This window comes from Anolis sagrei, chromosome 6 (genome assembly GCF_037176765.1).
Source record: "Anolis sagrei isolate rAnoSag1 chromosome 6, rAnoSag1.mat, whole genome shotgun sequence".
Taxonomy (NCBI): domain Eukaryota; kingdom Metazoa; phylum Chordata; class Lepidosauria; order Squamata; family Dactyloidae; genus Anolis; species Anolis sagrei.
The window spans coordinates 108,148,513-108,167,263 of NC_090026.1; the positions used below are offsets into that span (position 1 = coordinate 108,148,513).

Genomic DNA, 18,751 nt, shown 5'->3' on the forward strand with positions numbered 1-18,751 from the left:
GGAATGATATCATTCCTCTCACCCACCCTGCCTGTGATTTTAGTTTACATCTCCTTAGCTCTGCACGTTTGAATTCTTATAGCTGTCACTCAATAACTTAGGGGAGGATATGCTGTATGCTGATTGACAATGGAGGCTGTCAGTTATAAACAGATGTGCACAAGGGCTGCCTCTCAGAGGAGGGAAATCTGCCTACTCAAACTGATTTTGCACAGAGTTGATGATTAAAATCCCTGCTTGACAGCTCTCTAGCCACAGCTTGCTGGTTGTATGCAGGCATCATGGGTAGGATTAAGCTTTGTTCAGAGTCCACTGCAAACACCTGTAAATTGAAATTTGCAGCCATATCCTTTGCTTGCAGCAGCAGTTGTATATCACAATTTGGCTGTGGGCAGGTAGCTGACACGGACTGTAACTGAAGTGTATTAACTGAAAACCCATTTCCATTGGTTGCTGTGCAGATTTCTTTCTGATATTTTTTCTACCATATAGTTGGCTCAATCCATCAGTGTTTCAGCATAACTCAATAAATTGTATTGGATGGAGTAAAAAGCATATCATGAATGCCATATTGACACAGTTCCTCTGCTTAATAATTGTTAGTTACCTTATATGCATCTATCACTTCAGTCATCCAATTTAAAGATCCAAAATAGACATAGCATTATGTGATGTTTCCCACTTAAAGTATGGAGTTTTAAAATCCACATCACGTGAGTGGTGTATGCTCATATCTGCCAATAATGAGGTGGATCAGGACAGAAATGGAGAGGGGTTATCTTCCTTCCCAGTTCCTAAGAAATACAGTACAACCCCCATATCCACAGAGGATACCTGTGTGGATACTCAAAACTATGTGTAATAATGAATCTTACTGAACAAATTACCCTCAGTGGAAGTGTGTCTTTGTCTCACTAGAAAACTAGGGAATGTCTACAAAGGAACCCCTCTATGCATTACTTGGTCCTCAAGTGCCATTCTATAACCAACATCCAGTAGTAGCATACCATAAAATAATCTGGAAGACCAACAAAATGCCTAGTGAGGACTTATTTTATCAGAGAGAAGTACAGTAGAGTCTCACTTATCCAACATAAACGGGCTAGCAGAATGCTGGATCAGCAAAAATGTTGGATAATAAGGAGGGATTAAAGAAAAGCCTATAAACATCAAATTATGTTATGATTTTTACAAATTGAGCACCAAAACATAATGTTTTACAACAAATACACAGAAAAAGCAGTTCAATACACAGTAACATTATGTAGTAATTACTGTATACCATACCATAAAATAATCTGGAAGACCAACAAAATGCCTAGTGAGGACTTATTTTATCAGAGAGAAGTACAGTAGAGTCTCACTTATCCAACATAAATGGGCTAGCAGAATGCTGGATCAGCAAAAATGTTGGATAATAAGGAGGGATTAAAGAAAAGCCTATAAACATCAAATTATGTTATGATTTTTACAAATTAAGCACCAAAACATAATGTTTTACAACAAATAGACAGAAAAAGCAGTTCAATACACAGTAACATTATGTAGTAATTACTGTATTTACGAATTTAGCACCAAAACATTGCAATGTATTGAAACAGCTGTGGATCCAGATAAGAGGCAGACTGTGTTGGAAAATACAGAATGTTGGATGAGCAAAGGTTGGATAAACGAGACTCTACTGTAAATGAAACCATGGGACTCAGTCCTGTGGATAAGGGGTTCACACTATGTTTTTCAAAATTGATAGTTGGTTTGGAGGGAAATCCCCAATTGCAGCGAATAAGGGATCTTCCTCCAGAGATAATAGCTTTGAAGAGAGGATTAAAGCAGTTGGGTAGTCACTATTAGATTTACAACAGAGCATACTGCCTGAACACTATGTCACTGATTTTTGTGTGTGTAGAGAGACCATACCATTGTAGGGGAGGAAAGGGATTGGTTTCCCTTTTGTTTCTTTTCTGACAACTATAACTATCATCCCATAGCAGATGCTCTTTATATATATTTAGAAATCTGCATGGAAAAATGGAAATACGTTACTTTAGCAATGAAGTTCCTTGGTATGCTTTTTCTGTGTTTTTTCACAGTGTTTTTTTTTCTGAGTTCCCCTGCGGGGGGTGAGAAGAGTGGGGTAGAAATATTGTAAATAAATAAATATTTTTTTTGCCAGTCTCTATTATTGACGAACAGTGTTTGCACAAAAGGTAGGATTTCTGCAGTTGCGCTGCCTTCAGATGTTTTTGGTCTTGCCTGTGTTCCACCATCCATGCTAACATGTCCCTTCTTTTTTTAGTCTGATCACCTGTGCATTAGATCAGCTAATTTATAGCATATTCTTGAGATCTACATTCCTTTTCACAGAGATTAGAAAAGTCACTATTTTGTACTTTGACTCTCAGAAGCACCAAGCCAAACTTTGGTTCTTTTTGAGATGGGAACTAAACTGAGAACAGAGCATTTGGCAGGTTGTGTATATAAATTAAGTCCCACTCCCTCCTTTCAATGTAAGTAGTCCAAAGAGCCTTTGCAATTAAAGGATGATGAGCTTCTTCAGCCCCAGAATGGAATTTGCAGAAACGAATTAGATCTCTGCCCCATGTTTTTCTCAGAATGAATTGCTGGCCATTAAAAAACTGCAAGCAAAATGCCATGTGTGTTTGTGCTACAAAAGTGTTTTTATTGGCTAAAATGCAGTTAGAAACTTTGCTGGCTTTGAAGAACTTGGCATAGCTTGTGTTTATTTTCAATGATTTGTTCAGAGTTATGTGTATTCTGTGCTTTTTGAAAAAGGTTTTTGTTTGCCAAAGTACTCAAAGTTTTGTGGCAATAAAAACAGAATCCTGTGACCTATATAAAGTATTTAAATGTAGTACATTTTCATATATTTTCTTTATTCCCATATTTTATTCCATCGTGGCATTAGCCATCATCAGCCTGCTTACAGGAATCTGAACCAAGTTTTAGCCATTTTGAGGAAGGAAGGAGTCATCTTATTCAAGTTCCTAAGAATGGAAAATCACAGGAATATGCTACTATGGATAAAACTGTCTGAGAACAGTGAAACAAAAGAGTTTATTCCCTCTTTAAGTCAATCTCATTTAGAGTTAAAATATCCAATAAAAGTTTTTTTTCAGAAATAGGTTATCGGGTTGGTTGAGGACAAATACCCTTAAGGCACGAAGCCTTTGGAAACTTAGCAGGATCTGCTTAGTACTTGGATGGAAAACTGCAAAGGCTAAATTTCAGAAGTAAAAAAATGACAAAGCGACCTCTGAGTATTCCTTGCCTTAAAAAATCTTATGAAATTCATGGGGTTGCCATGAGCCAATAGGCAACATGAAGGCATGCACACATGCAAGATCTGTTAGTTATTTTCCTTGCCCCCATAAACAGACATAAACATATGTTGTTGAGTTACTAGAATTTTGTATGTAATCAGCATTTCAAAAGGCAGGTATATCTGAAGGGATGTCACACTAAAGATGGAGCAAGCTTGTTTTCTGCTGCTCCAGAGGCTAAAATGCAGACCAATTGATTCAAATTACAAAAAAAGAAAAAGAAAAAAAGAGAGAAATTCTACCTGAAGATCAATGGATCAATCAATCAATCAATCAATCACACTGAAAGAGTTGTTTGACAGTGATTGCCTTGAAGAGTGGTGAGTTCTCTATCTTTGGAAGCCTTTAAACAGAGGTTGCATGAGCATAATTCATGTCCCACTCCTGCTTAATGTATTCCCAGCAGGTATCTGTCCAGCCTCTTTCTGAACTATTCCTGCATGGCAGGGAATTGGACTAGATGACTTTTGCAATCCCTTATAGCTCTATGAGTGTATAGCGCCAGAGGGTTCTCTCATTCAGCTGCAGTGGTACAAAATCTCTGTAAATAATCTAAGGAAATCCTGCTTTTTAATAGTCTAAAACTGTACTCAATTTCACTAGTTGATTATTACACTGCTCGCCTTCATATTTTACTTGTAACAAAGAGAAAGGATAAAAAGAAAGAAAGAAAATGGTTCTTTTACCACAGAAAGTTCAACTCCTCTCCTGCCTCTGTTTCTGAGTTGACACCACTACTAACAAGCAAGTTCACAATTCCGAAGGCTATAGTCATGTATCTCCATGCTCCAAAGATCCTGTTGAAGGTTCATTCAAGGGAAGGATCATCCACTGGCAGGCCCATGGATTATATGGCAATGTAGAAGGGCCCCCAGTTTCTTCGGTTTTTACCTGCAGTCCAGGTGTACATATTCTGGGGTCTTTATCAGTACCAGCTGCTGCAATGGTTCTCAACCTGCTGCCTTCTTTGTCTTCAGTATTTGGCTTTTTCTCTTTTGCCATGAACTCAAAACATTCAGTTGCTTCAATAGACATTTAGATATCTTTTTCTGGGAAATCCCTGCCAATAAATGCCAGGGGCAGAAACTGCCCAAATTATAGGGTGAATCCCTGGGGCAAAGGCATAGCAATGGGAACCCTATTATCCTCTGTAAAAGGGGAGGGAGCAAGGAAAGAAAGACCTAATCCCCCATTAGGAACCTGCCTCCTATCTCAAACTGAGGCAAAGAGCACAGCAGGGGGTGAAGCAGCCTTAAATAGCTTGCAGTTCCACCCCTGTCAATTGCCCCCACGTCTGGTCTCCTTTGGGGGGGGGGGCTTCAAATTCCCCCCTGCGCCTTAGGCTTTTCCTGCAAGTTGCGGATGGGCAATAGCTACAACTGCACTGGCTGTTGCAGCTATTGCAATGTGAATTGGTGAAAAGGTAGGCAATAACCTTGTAAATACATTGTCAAAATTTGGTTGAGATAGTCCTTGCAATTCTGGAGGGATTCTTGATTTTTGCTTCTCATAGACTTAGCATGGAGATTTGGTTAATCAGTTTAAATAAATGAATAAACCATTTTTTAACCTGAAAAATGTTTGGGATGTTTTGGACCCCAACACCCCCCTCCCCCTGACTACAGCCTGTGTATTGGCATTCAAACAATTTTAAATGCAATATCAATTGAATTTTATTTGACACCAGGTGTTTGAAAGCAGGTGGAGATTTTTCTTGTCAGAATATCCTTTTTTTAGATTGCCCTCTCATCTTCAAAGCTAGATTTGAGATTATAAAAATGTTGAGATGTTTATGTTTTAGTCTCTTTAGATTGGTAAAAAAGGATCTTGTAGATCACACATAACTTAGGTTTTTACTTGCAGGTTTTCTTTAGTGCTTAACATTTGAAGCAGTTTATTTTTCTCTCTGAAGCTGCATGTGCATTGCTTCTCTAATTATTGTGTTGGCTTTTCCTTCTCTCTCCCAACTTAGGTGTAATGGCTCTGCTGAGGCCGCTCCTATTGGATGTGGTTCCAAATATTCAACAGACAGCTGCCTTGGCCCTCGGGAGACTTGCCAATTATAACGATGACCTGGCAGAAGCTGTAGTTAAGGGAGATATTCTTCCACAGCTTGTGTATTCATTGGCTGAGCAGAATGTAAGGAACTATAATTTTCTTAAGTCTTTCTCTTTTTTTGCTGCCAAATAGGGTTAAAATTTCTGTCTTAATTAGATAATAAGCTTCTTTAGAGTCATGTGTTGCCTTTGCTGCATGCTACATGATAAATGCATTGATCCCTCCTGATAGAAGGTCTCTGTAGATAGAAGGTATCCATAATTGTGATTTAATGACTCTTTTTTTAAAAAAATAGTTTTATTCTTACTTCATTAGCTGTATTATATTACTGTTAATTTTATTTCCTGAACTGTTTAATGAAATGATGGGATGGAGAAGAGCACTTTATAAATGAAATAATCAGAAATACTGTGGTGCTAATTAACCAGAAGAAGCCATTAACATCTGTCCATAAATGCACAGAAACAAAATTTCAGTTGAAGCAAGAATCGTATCACAAAGACTGAAAATCTAGAAAATGGTAGCATTGTAGTATCAAGTTTATTGATGCATATATAGCCAAATATATAAAAAAGCTTTTGTATTTTCTTATGGATAGGTCAAATTATAAATGCTACCAGATTAATGGTTTTGATCTGCTACATAAAATGAAATGTTGTGTGACTTCCTTAGCATTGAGTTGCCAGTACTAATCTTACTCTAGTTAGGGAGTATTTAGGCCATCTCTTGTGAAAAGACTTACTGAAAGAAGTTAGGAACTAATTATTTTATCACTGCGTTTAGAGCCTATTTCATTCCCCAGGTTGCTATATGCTTTATAACTGTTTAAATGCAACAGAGATAGAATCATATTTATTTTCCTTTTGCCAAATTTTCCTTTTGGAAATATATCTTGCCAGATATTAATATTAAGAAAATGAGTCTTCTTTTGCTTTTGGAGTAATTATACTTTCCTTGCAATCAGGCCCGTAGCCAGGATTTTGTTTCGGGGGGGGGGGGGGGGCTGAGTCTGAGTGAAAGAGGGTCTACCCTAGCAAACCTTTTGTATGTTACCCTAATACCCCCATGCATATGGGATATATTGAGCATAGTGATCAGATCATGATATGAATAAACATAACAATTTAAATAATGTACCAGTAAGGCCTTCTCGCGGACCATCATGAGAATTTCGGGGGGGGGGGGGGGGCTGAAGCCCCCCAAGCCCCCCCTCCCCCGGCTACATGCCTGCTTGCAATTGAATAATAGTCTCCTTTGGAACAAATAATACCTTAGAATGAAGTAGCTCTCTTAGAATGAAGTAGCTCCCATTTCTATCAGTATTTCACTTACATTTGAGTGCTGCTTTTGTATTTATTTTCTTATGTGTTTAATACCTTTCTTTTGTTTAAGAATGCTCATTTTTGTCCTGATATAGTCAAGCCTTCTAGCTTACTGTAAATCTTATTTTGTGCTTGCTGCTTGGATACATGGTTATTTAGAAGGCCATTTAGTGAGTCTGAAAATAGCCCTATGATAAATTTAAAGAAAGGGGATACAGATTTTACATCAGTTCCACCTATTCCTGTTTTGGTGTTACCGGGTTCTTCTTCATGGTTGTGTATAAAATGTGTCAACAGTTATAAAAGACTCAGCAGTAGCGGAGGAAACTGGGTGAGATTATTTTTTCTCAAGTGCTAGAATTTGCCCCAGAGGTGGTTCTGACTGAATGTGTGAAGCATGTTGGTTCAACAACATCAGCCCCTGGGTTTGTAATATGTATTATTCCGGACGCAGTACATTTTGAATAATAACAGTGGATACAATCTATTGGGAATTTAGCTGTGCAGGCACCAGTGAAATGAATGGGAATTGCATAAAGAACCTCCCAATAGATTTTACCCACTGATATTAAAAATATTTGAAATATGGCCTCCTCCTTTAAACATAATTATTTGAAAGTAATAATATGCATGCTCTGATGCGCATACAAGCACTTGCTAATAATAGCACTAGAGCTATGAAATTGTTTTTTCTTTAAGCAGGAATCCATTTTTACAGCCATCTTGATAGCTGACGAACAGCAACTATTTACAATGTTTTGTTTTAAGACCAAGGCCTAGTCACACTTTGGAAGTATTTTTGAAACTGATTTTTGATTTAAATAATAATTCTGCCTCATGTAAACATTAAATCATTCTATCTGTGTGCTTACTTGGCAGCCAACGAAGTTAATTTCAGGAATGCAACTGTTCTCTTGAGACACTGTTACACCATATTCCCCGAATCACATGCATTCACTCTGTTTTAATCAAATATGAAAGAACAGCCATTTCCTGCTTCTACTTTCATATTCACTAATGTTAATTCCATAATTTTTCTCATACTTTCTTCTCATGTTCATATTCCTTGAAATAGTACCAGGTAGAAATCGTTTACATTAACCACTTAGATTTCCAACACAACAAAATAATTAAAAAGTGTTTTTAAAATCAGAGGTGAATTTGCTATAGTTTACATGTTACTGTCTTTTTATCTTTTTATTGTGGAAAAGTGGACTCTTTTACCTGGATCTATAACATACATAAAACTGACAGACAGAGACACTCCCTGCATGTAGAAGCAGTGTCAAGGTAGACAGGTCTAATAATCCTATCATGGGACATTTTCTTTATGGCAACAATGGCATCTTTCTGTCTATTTTTCCTGGGCCTTTGTCAGAAAAGATGGCGGTGTATGTCAATCAGCCAATCCTGTACCTAAGGCATGGGAGCAGTATGTTAGGATAAAAGCTTTTTGTCAATTCTTTGTTTTTTTTAATGGCATCACACTTTGTTTCTAAATCCTCATGATTAATACTTGTTAAATTATTGGCAGAACAAATAGAGATTTAGATTTTTTAAAATTAATTTTTTGCCCTTATTTCTGGTGAAAAAATGGAGCTAAAAGCCTGTTTTGACTGAGAAAGGTTCTGCAGTGAAATGAATTCTGGTTTGCAACCCTGGAAAGTTTTTCATGGGACAGAAGCTCTCATCTGCAGACTGGCAATGTTTTGCTCATAAAGAAGTGTTAGTGCGTAGGTGGGCAGAATTAATCTAATAAGTAACATTTTTTTCAAATAAATGCAGCAAGAGTTTGTGAATTAAGTTTTGAAGTCATTAATCATTATCAAAATGATGTGTTGTCATTTTAAAAAATAATTTAAACCCCCTAAACTGGACTGTTTACCCTTAGATGTCCTTTCCTATTGCCAGTGTTTAAACAGGGTTTAGTTGACAGTGTAGTTAGTCCTTGGCACACTTCATGTACTGAATTCTTTCTCCTAAAAAAGAAAGAGAGAGTCAGAGAGAGGCTGGTGCTTGGGGGAAGATTGTACAGGTTTTTGGGTGAGGCTCACATTGGCCACCATTTTGGCTACTTGGTAAGAAAATTTGTGTCTGTTATTTTGGCAAATGAAACGTAGATTGAGTGGACAAGGTGTGAGCTGAGGTTCCTACTTTCTAATATCTCTGTTTACTTTCAAAAACATGTGTATGAGGAGCACTTTATCTCAGAGCTGCAACTGGTTCATTCTCTGCTTTGGCTGGACATGGGGCCTGAGGTCAAACAGGATGCTGGACAATCCCTTACATCTTGCAGAAGGACTGCTGGATACATTGTATAGCTGCAGTGATCAGTAAGGACAACATAGCCGTGACTTGTAGGGAGGGGAAGAGACTAAATTCTATTTGGATCCTGTGGAAGACTTTATTGTATATGTGTACATTCTATATGTGTGTCACTTCTTCCTAGTCTGCTAGGCAGCCCATATACCTTTTTAGTACTTGACAGGTTAAATACTTATTCAGAGACCACTCAAGACACTTTAAAGTTCCTAGGTCAAGTGTTACATATCTCTTAATAGAAATATACAGCTTAACTTGTATAAAATAAATTGAGTACAATAATTGATTCTGTCTTTTGAAATAATTTGTTCTACCCTTCTATAGCGTTTCTACAAGAAAGCTGCTGCATTTGTATTGAGAGCAGTTGGAAAACATTCCCCTCAACTAGCGCAGGCTATAGTCGACTGTGGAGCACTAGATACGTTAGTGATTTGCTTGGAAGATTTTGATCCTGGTGTAAAAGAGGCTGCCTCCTGGGCTCTTGGCTACATAGCAAGACACAATGCAGGTAACAGTATCCCTAATATTTTGGAATGCATTTAGAATGAACTTTGCTGCCGGTAAAGGAGAAATATTATAGTCTCTGCTTTTCTACGACCAAAGAAAGAGATGGCTTCATGGGATGATATATGTCAGATATGATAGTATAGAAAAATGGGGAGTTTATTGTTTAAATTGAGGGCAAGATTTGGTGAGGCATAGTGCTCTGAGTGTTGGAATACAACTGTGAAAACCAGGGTTTTAATCTCTTTGGTCACAGAAACTCACTGGGTGACTGTGTGCAAGACATTCTCCCAGCCTCAAAGGAAGGTGAAGACAACCCCCTCATTATCCTGTACAAGGATCTTTTAAAGATTACTGTGTGATATTTGTGAAGTTCTTTGAATGCTGGAAAACTACTACACAAATAAAGTTATATTGGATTTGTGGAATTAAAATGGGATGCTTAGATGACATTAGTATGTCTTTAGCATTTCTGCACTTGAGCTTGCTTGACACTCTGCCCAGCTTTGTGCTGTGTGCAGGCATGCTGTCTAGAGCAGAGGAGTGAATCCCTGTTATCTCTGATTGGAGATGGTGGGGACTCAAAGAAATAGGCTTTGGGGAAAGGTTTGATGATAAGTACATTCCTAATGGACCATATTATGATAGCTTGTGGGAGAGAATTCATTTTCCTAGAATAAGCAAATCCACAAACACTTTCCCCTTGACTTTTCCACTCATAGCCAAATCATATCTTTCCTATAGTCCAGTTCAAAGCAGATAATGTGGGATTTTATTCAACTGTGTGGAAGAGACCTTAGTTGTGGTGTGTCTTCAAGTCATTTTCAACCTATGGCGAGTTAAGGCAAACACTATCACAGGATTTTAATGGCAAGATGTATTCAGCTTTCCTCTGAGGCTGTGAGGGTCTGACTTGCCAGTGAGTTTCAAGTCTGAATGGTCATCCAGAGTTCAATGTTGAAACCACTACCCAGTGCTTCTTTTATGTGAGTGTGTGTGCACACTCAAACAACAGAAGTAGAGAAATCTTCAGCATTTTCTCTGTGATTTGATTTCAGTGCTAATTGATACAATTATTTCTTGGCTACAAGTATGACCATAATATATATACTAACATAGGCAGGATGGTGTCCACTAGACATTTTGTACTACAACTTCCACAATTTGAACATGTCATTTGTGGCTTGTGGGAGTTGTAATCTAAAACATTTTGAGTATCGTGGTGCCTACCCTTGGTACATTTATGCATATCCTATAGTATGATATGCTAACAGCTATTATATATTTTGGCATTTGAGGAACTGCTTTGGGATCACTCTTGGATTAGTCTGTTTGTTATTTTTTCAGTCTCTTTTAAACACATTCAGAAACTTTATATATCAAACTGCCCTGAGTCCCCCTGGGGAGATAGGGTGGGTTATAAATAAAGGATCATCATCATCATCATCATCATCACCACCACCATCATCTTAAACATATGTGTGTCATGGAAATTTTCCCAGTATTGCCTGGGCCAATACTGATTGTTTTATTTTGATAATTTATTGCTTTAAATTGTAGTACATAAGATATACTTTAAATTAAAGTACAGAAGATATGGTTTTAAACATTGAGCTAATCTTTACATTGTGGAAAAAGAAGGCAATGCTTTGCATGTAACAGGCATATGTCACAAAGCAAATGTGCATGGTTTTCCATATAAGTCTAACCTGCCTTGTATAACAATGGTCCTGGCTACAGTTACCAGATTGATGTCTGTTTAGGAGAGATTTGAAATCTTTGCTAGATTTGGTTTAAAACGTTACTGTTTTCTTTTTTCTTTTTGTCCTATTACATAATACACTCAATTTGGTGACTGTGATCAAGCATGTAAAATGTTTAGTGTAACAGACAGACAATACTTCAAATTTAGAAGAAATGTACAACAATACATTCCTGGCTGTATTTTTCAAATCTTGTGTAAAATCATCTGTTTTTCAAAACAAAGACAGCTTTTGTGGTTTATTTAGGTTTATCATCCTAAATAAAAGGCAAAAAGGATTAATTATTCTTAAAAACAGATTCAGTTATAAAACAGGATACAATTCCAGGGAAATAAATTCAGAAAATTAAACACTTTCAGTCTTGAACACCATCCTATTTTCGATGATAAAGACTGGAAGACAGGGCAAAGTACTTGTTACAAAGAGCGTGTAAATTACCCGAACATGCTTCTACAGACCAGTGTTTTTTTCTCCTCTCATGAAGCGATTGTAGATTCAGACACGTAGAGGACTTGTGTCCATGGAAACAATAATACACCGCACACAAAATTGACCACACAGCCGATCGGGGGAATCTTCCCTCTCCTAAGGATGACAGTCTTTGATTCCAAATGAGATCATATTTAGGGCAGAGTTGGTCACAAAATAGTTGTTTGAAGTCCCCCAATTAACAATGGATGGCCAGTATGCAGAGTGGGTCACAGGTAACAAATCAGGAAGGCTCACTGAAATCTGATCAGCTGCAGCTGGTGGCTCTGGAAATCCCAGTGGCCAATGAGGCACACCTTGGGGTTCAAAGGAAAGCCTTCACAATGGGTGTTAAGTAGTTGGCGTATGCACCTAGACTGGCTTAGTCTGCAATTCCTAACCTCCTGACCTGTTGTTGATTTAGTAGGCAAAGTGGAAACTCTATTCAATATGGCAAATTTGGTTAATGCAATAAAATGTGTGACATCTGTAAAAGAACATTGCAATCTATCCCTTGCCCCGAAGGAAGGCTTATGTTCAGGCCTTCAGCCAGCCCGGGACAGGAGCCTTTTAATACAATTCAAGGTTTTGGATGTGTACAGGAGAAAGGAAGAAGAGGAAAGGGATAGCTTTTGTCAGTATCTTTAATTGTGTAATGTTAAGAGGACTCAGTGCCAGCCCCAGAGCTGAGCCTATACAGTAGTGACTTTTTTAATATTCAGAAAAAGTTCATTTCCTTTTTCTTGAAAACATCTATGTATAAAACAAAGAGAGGATTTTGAAAAATTGCATATATCACCCTAATCCTAATCCCCCATCTGATGGACTCTTTGCAGTTTAATTGCCTCTTCTGTTTGTCCTTCAAATTTCTATTTATTTTTCTTCACCATCTCATGATACTGTACATCTTGGAAGCTCATAGATCTTTGTCAGAACACTTTGCTTTTAATCTCTCTCACATCATTTACTGATGTACACTTTTATGTACACATTCCTTTAATACATGTAACTCACTTTGGGTAGCTTGGCTTTGCTATTAGTGGGAATGATACAAGTAGTTTTATATATGTTATTCTATCATCTCTCACATAGATGTCAAATTTTCTCCCTTTATTTAAATAAAACTGTACTGTACCTTTGCTCTCATAGAGAATTCATTCACCTTGCTTGGTTCTTTTTACTTTTTTTGAGAGGACAGTGGGGTGGGGGTATAATTTCTTTTCATCTTTATTTGGTTGTGTATACTGGGACAGGAGGGTGGGATCTGCTTCGTGGGTGTAATAACCAGTGTAAAAAAAAGGTAATTCCTTTTCTGAGTATGAAAAAAATTGAATGGATGAATATGTGGTTGCTGTTGCCCGTTTTTGGTCAAAAATGATTTAGTCGCTTGTGTTCCCTCTATTTTATCAGTTTTATACGTATTTATGCAATGACACAAAATAAATAAAATATATACTTAAACTGAGTACATGTTGGAAAATTAATGATGCTGCTGTTGAAATGTGAAAATGTAAAGAGAAGCTATTGGATGTTTATAAAGATTTAATTGTATATTGTAGAAGGGGGGTTAATTGTAGTATTATCCACAAACCCTATTGATCTGGGAGATGGAGGAAATGCAGGCATCTCTTGAAATATAACCCAACAGTATTTAACAATAAAATGACAGAATGGAAGAGCAATAAATCATAATGAACATTTTAATGCAAATGTTCTGGTCTATTAGCTAATGAGTCTTTTTCCATTTTTGTTTGGATTGTTTGCTTTCATTATTTATTTGTTTGTTTTGATGTTCCAACCCTCCCCCCCCCCCTTTTTGGTAAAAGGTTGGGTTATATTTCAAAAAAGGTTTTTCTCTTTTTCTTTCAGCTTAAATTGCAAACATATCACATTCTCTATTGCAATAGTATATTTTAGAAAGGGGAAAAAAGCACTTCCTCCCCGTATCTATATTGAATTATTGTGTCGCATGCACAGTTAATGCAATTCGTGCTTTTTTTTTTACAGTTTAAAACAGGAGCATTGTATAAAATACGGGTTTCAAGAGAAGATCACATTAACATATCTACAAATCACATCATAAGATATACTACTTAAAATAGTACAATAGTAATGGGAGTTCATCATAATAGTATCTAGTTTACTAAACTTAAGAGATTAATTTTTTTTTGCATCAAGCTACGGATGAAGGACTTTTTTATACCATTTATACATACATATGTGTGTGTGTATATACACATGTATATGCTATGAAATTAGGTATCCAAAGAATTTGAGTTATAACACTGTGATTAAGAAATTTCTACAGAAGGCTTTGATTGATGGACTATAAATGCAAAATCAAAGTTGGGCCTTGAATTACACCAGTTATGTGTTGTCATGGCAGTGTCAAGCAGGTTAAATGTTAAGAAAAGAGAGTATGTACATAACACTAAGATCTAACAGAATTTTATTTAAGAAACTGTAATAGCCTGCTTAAAATTAATGGAGTTTGTGTTCCTTTTTCATCATCTCCCAAAATCCTTGCATTTGCTATCCCTTAATTTTCTACTTCACTACTGAAGCTAATGCTAATGACAAATATCTGAATGGCTGCTGTAACTGTACACTGGCTATATCAGTTAATTGTGAGTTTTCAGGGTAAGATGCAAGCAATTAACCAATAGTGCCGTAATGCTACGTACGGTTGCCGTGATTTAAAGTCGTGCAAGATTATTATTGGTAGTTTACTGCACTTTTTTAAAGCATAATTTTTGATGTCGACAATCAGTAGGCTTGATTTTTTTCAGTGGAATATACTGTGTGTATATAACAACAAAAGCAAACTTTGATCTGTTTGAGGTATCATATTTTTTGTTTCTCGTATGGAGGAGATAAAGGGCTATCTCAATTAGCTTTGTGGGAGAAGAGACCCGTTTTGGCATTTTGGCTTTTCTTTATTGTTAGCTGTGCAAAAACTGCTTGCCTATTGATCAGTGCACAACAGTCAGGGCTTAAACAGCTGACATCTGCTTACTCTTTTTAAATGCAAGCTCACTCACACAGACACACACACACTCTCTCACACACAGAGGCAGAGCAGCAAGCCATTTCAGCTTAATCTACCTCAAATGTGTACATGTAAATGGGGGTCCGTCTATTGACCTGTATTCTTTTCAGCTGAGGATTGGTCCACATGGCTCATGAAACCAGGAGGGCTGATTTGAAATGCAGATGTCAAGGCACTGGCGCCCACCCTCCCCTCTCCCCCTCCTGCTGTATCTGTCAGGGTGAAAAATGGCTTGCACAAGGGTCAGTCACCCATACTCGCTTAATTACTTTCATTGGACCAACAGAACTGTCACAGGCAGTGGTAGATGCTGGAGCCATTCCTCTCTTAGTCCTCTGTATCCAGGAGCCAGAGATCGCTTTGAGAAGGATTGCTGCCTCCGCGCTCAGTGATGTTTCAAAGCATTCTCCAGAGTTAGCCCAGACCGTCGTGGATGCGGGGGCAATTGCTCACTTGGCTCAAATGATCCTCAACCCTGATGCCAAACTGAAGGTACTTTTCAAACTACTTTCTTTCTCCCGCCCTTCTGTGTCATGAAACTAGGATTCAGTTATGATTGGATGTGGAGGGAAGCACAATAGTCTAAAAGGGCTCCTATTCCCAAATACACATTGCTGAATGAACAAAGGAGGGCTCAGTCTACTTCTGATTTTGACTGCTGTGTACACAGTGTAGAGGGAATGAGAGAACTTGTCTTTAAATATTGAGATAATGCAGTTTCTTGGTAATAGTCTATAGTGGCTGATATTGGTAGTAATTTCAAGAGCTTGTCTAAACTGTTGTATCTTCTTTATATATAAAATCTTTGCAACACAGCTTTAATGGGTCTAACGTGTGTAATTTATAGTGCTGAGTTCTATTTTTTGTGTTCTTAAATGAGCAATTCCTCATTCCTAAATGCATTTATTTGGAAGTAGGTCTGTTTATTTCAGTGAGATTTGTTTCTTAGTAAGTTAGCTTACAAGCAAATGAGTTTTGAGTAATATAACATATATGTGTGTTCTAAAACTTTAAACTTTTCACATATTTGCTCAAGCACATCATAACATAGTGCATTAAATAGCATTTACATTTTAATACCATAATTCCTTTTGTATTTTGCATTTTGTGACAATTAAAAGCCAATGGCATTTTCCACATACATATTTAATTAATGTAGCATTCTTTTAAACATCCATTTCAAATATTAAAGTTTAAATGACAACAGCTGATGAGGACTTGTGCAGTCTGTTCTTTGTAACTAAAAATAAAGAAACAATTATTTAATGTGTAATACTTTTAAAAGAGAATAATAAGCTGCATGTCTCGCCTTCTGTTTTGAATTTCTTGTAGAATAAGTATATTTTGTGCATCTATATTACATTTTCTCAGAAGTAGTTCTGCTGAATTTAATGAGACATGTAAGCATGTTTGTTTTTTATTTATATTTTGGAGAAGAAACTTTTACCTTTCTTTGTGTTTTGCTTTATTTTGTTTGGCTGTTAAATTAGGAGGATGGTGAAGGGTTGTCCCAGTTGGAGGGACGTTTTCTCTCTTTTCTTGATTGCTGTGCATACGTGTGCCTGTGTACTTGTAAAGTGTTTGCCTAACAAGCCATTTATAAAACAATCATTCCTATTTACCAGCGTCAGGTGCTATCAGCTCTCAGCCAGATAGCAAAGCATTCTGTGGATCTGGCAGAAATGGTGGTTGAAGCAGAAATTTTCCCTGTTGTGCTCACATGCCTGAAGGACTCCGATGAATATGTCAAGAAAAACGCTGCAACTCTAATTAGAGAGATAGCAAGGCATACGCCTGAGGTAAAACCTTGAGAATGCAAATACAAGGTCATGTTATTAGTGTTTATACTTTAAATAAATGTGGAAAAAATCCCCAGTATTATTCTGTCATTAGGCAAAGTGAAAAGCTCTGTGGAATTTCCATTGGTGCAAAGAAGAAAAAAGGAAATGTTTGTTGCTGTTATTGGATGTGCTTGGAATACAAATAAGGAGTAGAGAAATGGGGAAAATCAGCTTTCCTTGTTGGTGAGTGTCAACATGGAAAGTATAAACTGTTAGGAGATGCAGGATAATGTGTGGAAGGCAATTACAAAGTGCAGATATTCTTAGATTGCAAATCAACATAGAGCAACATGTTCTTTAACGTCCTGTTTTAAACTGTCAGTTTTATACCTGTTTTACAAACATGTTGGATTGTTGTTCTCCCATCAACATGCGGTTTTCTTGCTACATGGATCCCTCAAAATGGTAAATTAGTGTGCACTGTAATTTTTTTTTTAAAAAATGATCTTTTCTAGGAAGAAGGCAGTATTCAGATTGCCTTTAAAATTATTGTAGAGAATATCCAAATGAAGTTCAGCAGATGACCTATGGAGGTTGATGAAGTAAAAAGAAACTGATAGCTGAGTCAGATTCATCAACCTCCACCGAACTAAATAAAGCAAATGATACACTGCACAATTGTTTCCCACAGACCTCTGAAAGAAACATGTGGCTCCATGTGTCAGATACAGGGAGATCCAGAGCATGATTTCTTGTCATTCGTTTAAAATGTCGATCAGTAATAGCTGACATATAAATGAGAGTTTTTTAAAAAATGTTAAAAATAAGGTTATAGAACATTATCGAACATTAAAAGACTGAGGTGAAGAGAGGGTAGCACATGAACATTTAGAGCACACCAGGGTCTAATTATGGAGAGCTTTCTATTAATTTACGCCACAGATCCCTCACCGAAATCCGATATTCTCATTATTTCAGGTGCTCTGGGGCTTTAGGGACACCCCCTCCACCCCATATCAGGAGGATAATGGGAGAAGTGCTGTTTTAGCAGCTCTGATGCTGTGAGGGCTGGGGGAGGACTAAGGATTTGGGGAATCCTTACTGTAGTCAAAACTTCCTTTGTGTCACGGAGCACAATCTCCCCAGGAGTCCTGGCGCAGAGTCTGAAAGCTCTTGCATTTGAAGCAGAGGAAAGGGGGGGAGGGGAGAGAGGAGAAGGGGGAGGGGCTGCTTGAATCACAGGCTGAAGCATTCTCTATAGATGGATCTGTTATTGCAATCTGCCGGCATAAGGACCTCTTTCTCACCAGGCCTCTCCCTGGATGTAGGATTTGATCTTGCCAGATTCCTGTACCCTCCACAAGATGCCTAGTATCCCATAATATTAGGCCTGATAAATGTGTTCACACTTATTTATTAGGTTAGTTGGTCATGTTAAAAATTAAATCAGTACACAGTCTGTTTCTCACCCTCACCCCAAGTAGTTGGAGGTATGGTGGCTTGAACCACAAACCTCCTAAATGGGATGTAAGCGTTTCCAAGCCAGGTGTATCATCTTAGGTGATTGTACTGTTTTTTGTTACACAAAAAGGATGCATCAAATTAAGAGTGCAGATTTATTAATCTGAGGGATTTTTGTGGTGTTACAATAAAATTCCTAGCATAGTTTACACAAAAACACAGTACAACAAATAGGTGAACCTATCTTGGAAGAGCTTTCTGTAAACTGGAGCAATACCAGTGGAAAAACCCTTTCACTTTGAAAGCTGCATAAATACCCTAATACACCAAATCCTGTGTGCTCATGGAAACTAAAAAGCTCAATATTGGTTAGGAATTGGATGCGAAATCACCAATGAATGCAAGGTACTGTATCTGTATTTCACCTCACAGTATTCCGTACCTAAGAAAACCCTATGAAATTAATCAATTTGAAGGTGTACACACAGGCACTTAATCTACCTAGAATAATGAAATCTTGGAAAGGCATATTTTCAAACCACATTAAGAAAACAGACTGTGTGTAGTCTAACAAATAGATGCAATGGATTTCATTGTGATTTTTATGTTTTTAATAAGTTGATAGTTAAATATGAAGACTAATTTCCATCAATTTAATTTCTTCATGTTACATGAATTATTC

General features: G+C 37.3%; 1 protein-coding gene across 1 annotated transcript in view; it reads left to right on the forward strand.

Annotated features, from left to right (window-relative positions):
- Positions 1-18,751, forward strand: part of SPAG6 (sperm associated antigen 6) — a 53,478-nt gene that overhangs the window by 12,143 nt on the left and 22,584 nt on the right. Inside the window, exons 3-6 of the mRNA XM_060782387.2 lie at positions 5,314-5,480; positions 9,368-9,551; positions 15,114-15,319; positions 16,453-16,626. Of these exons, the coding sequence (XP_060638370.1) occupies positions 5,314-5,480; positions 9,368-9,551; positions 15,114-15,319; positions 16,453-16,626 (731 nt within the window). The remainder of the gene's footprint in view (positions 1-5,313; positions 5,481-9,367; positions 9,552-15,113; positions 15,320-16,452; positions 16,627-18,751) is intronic.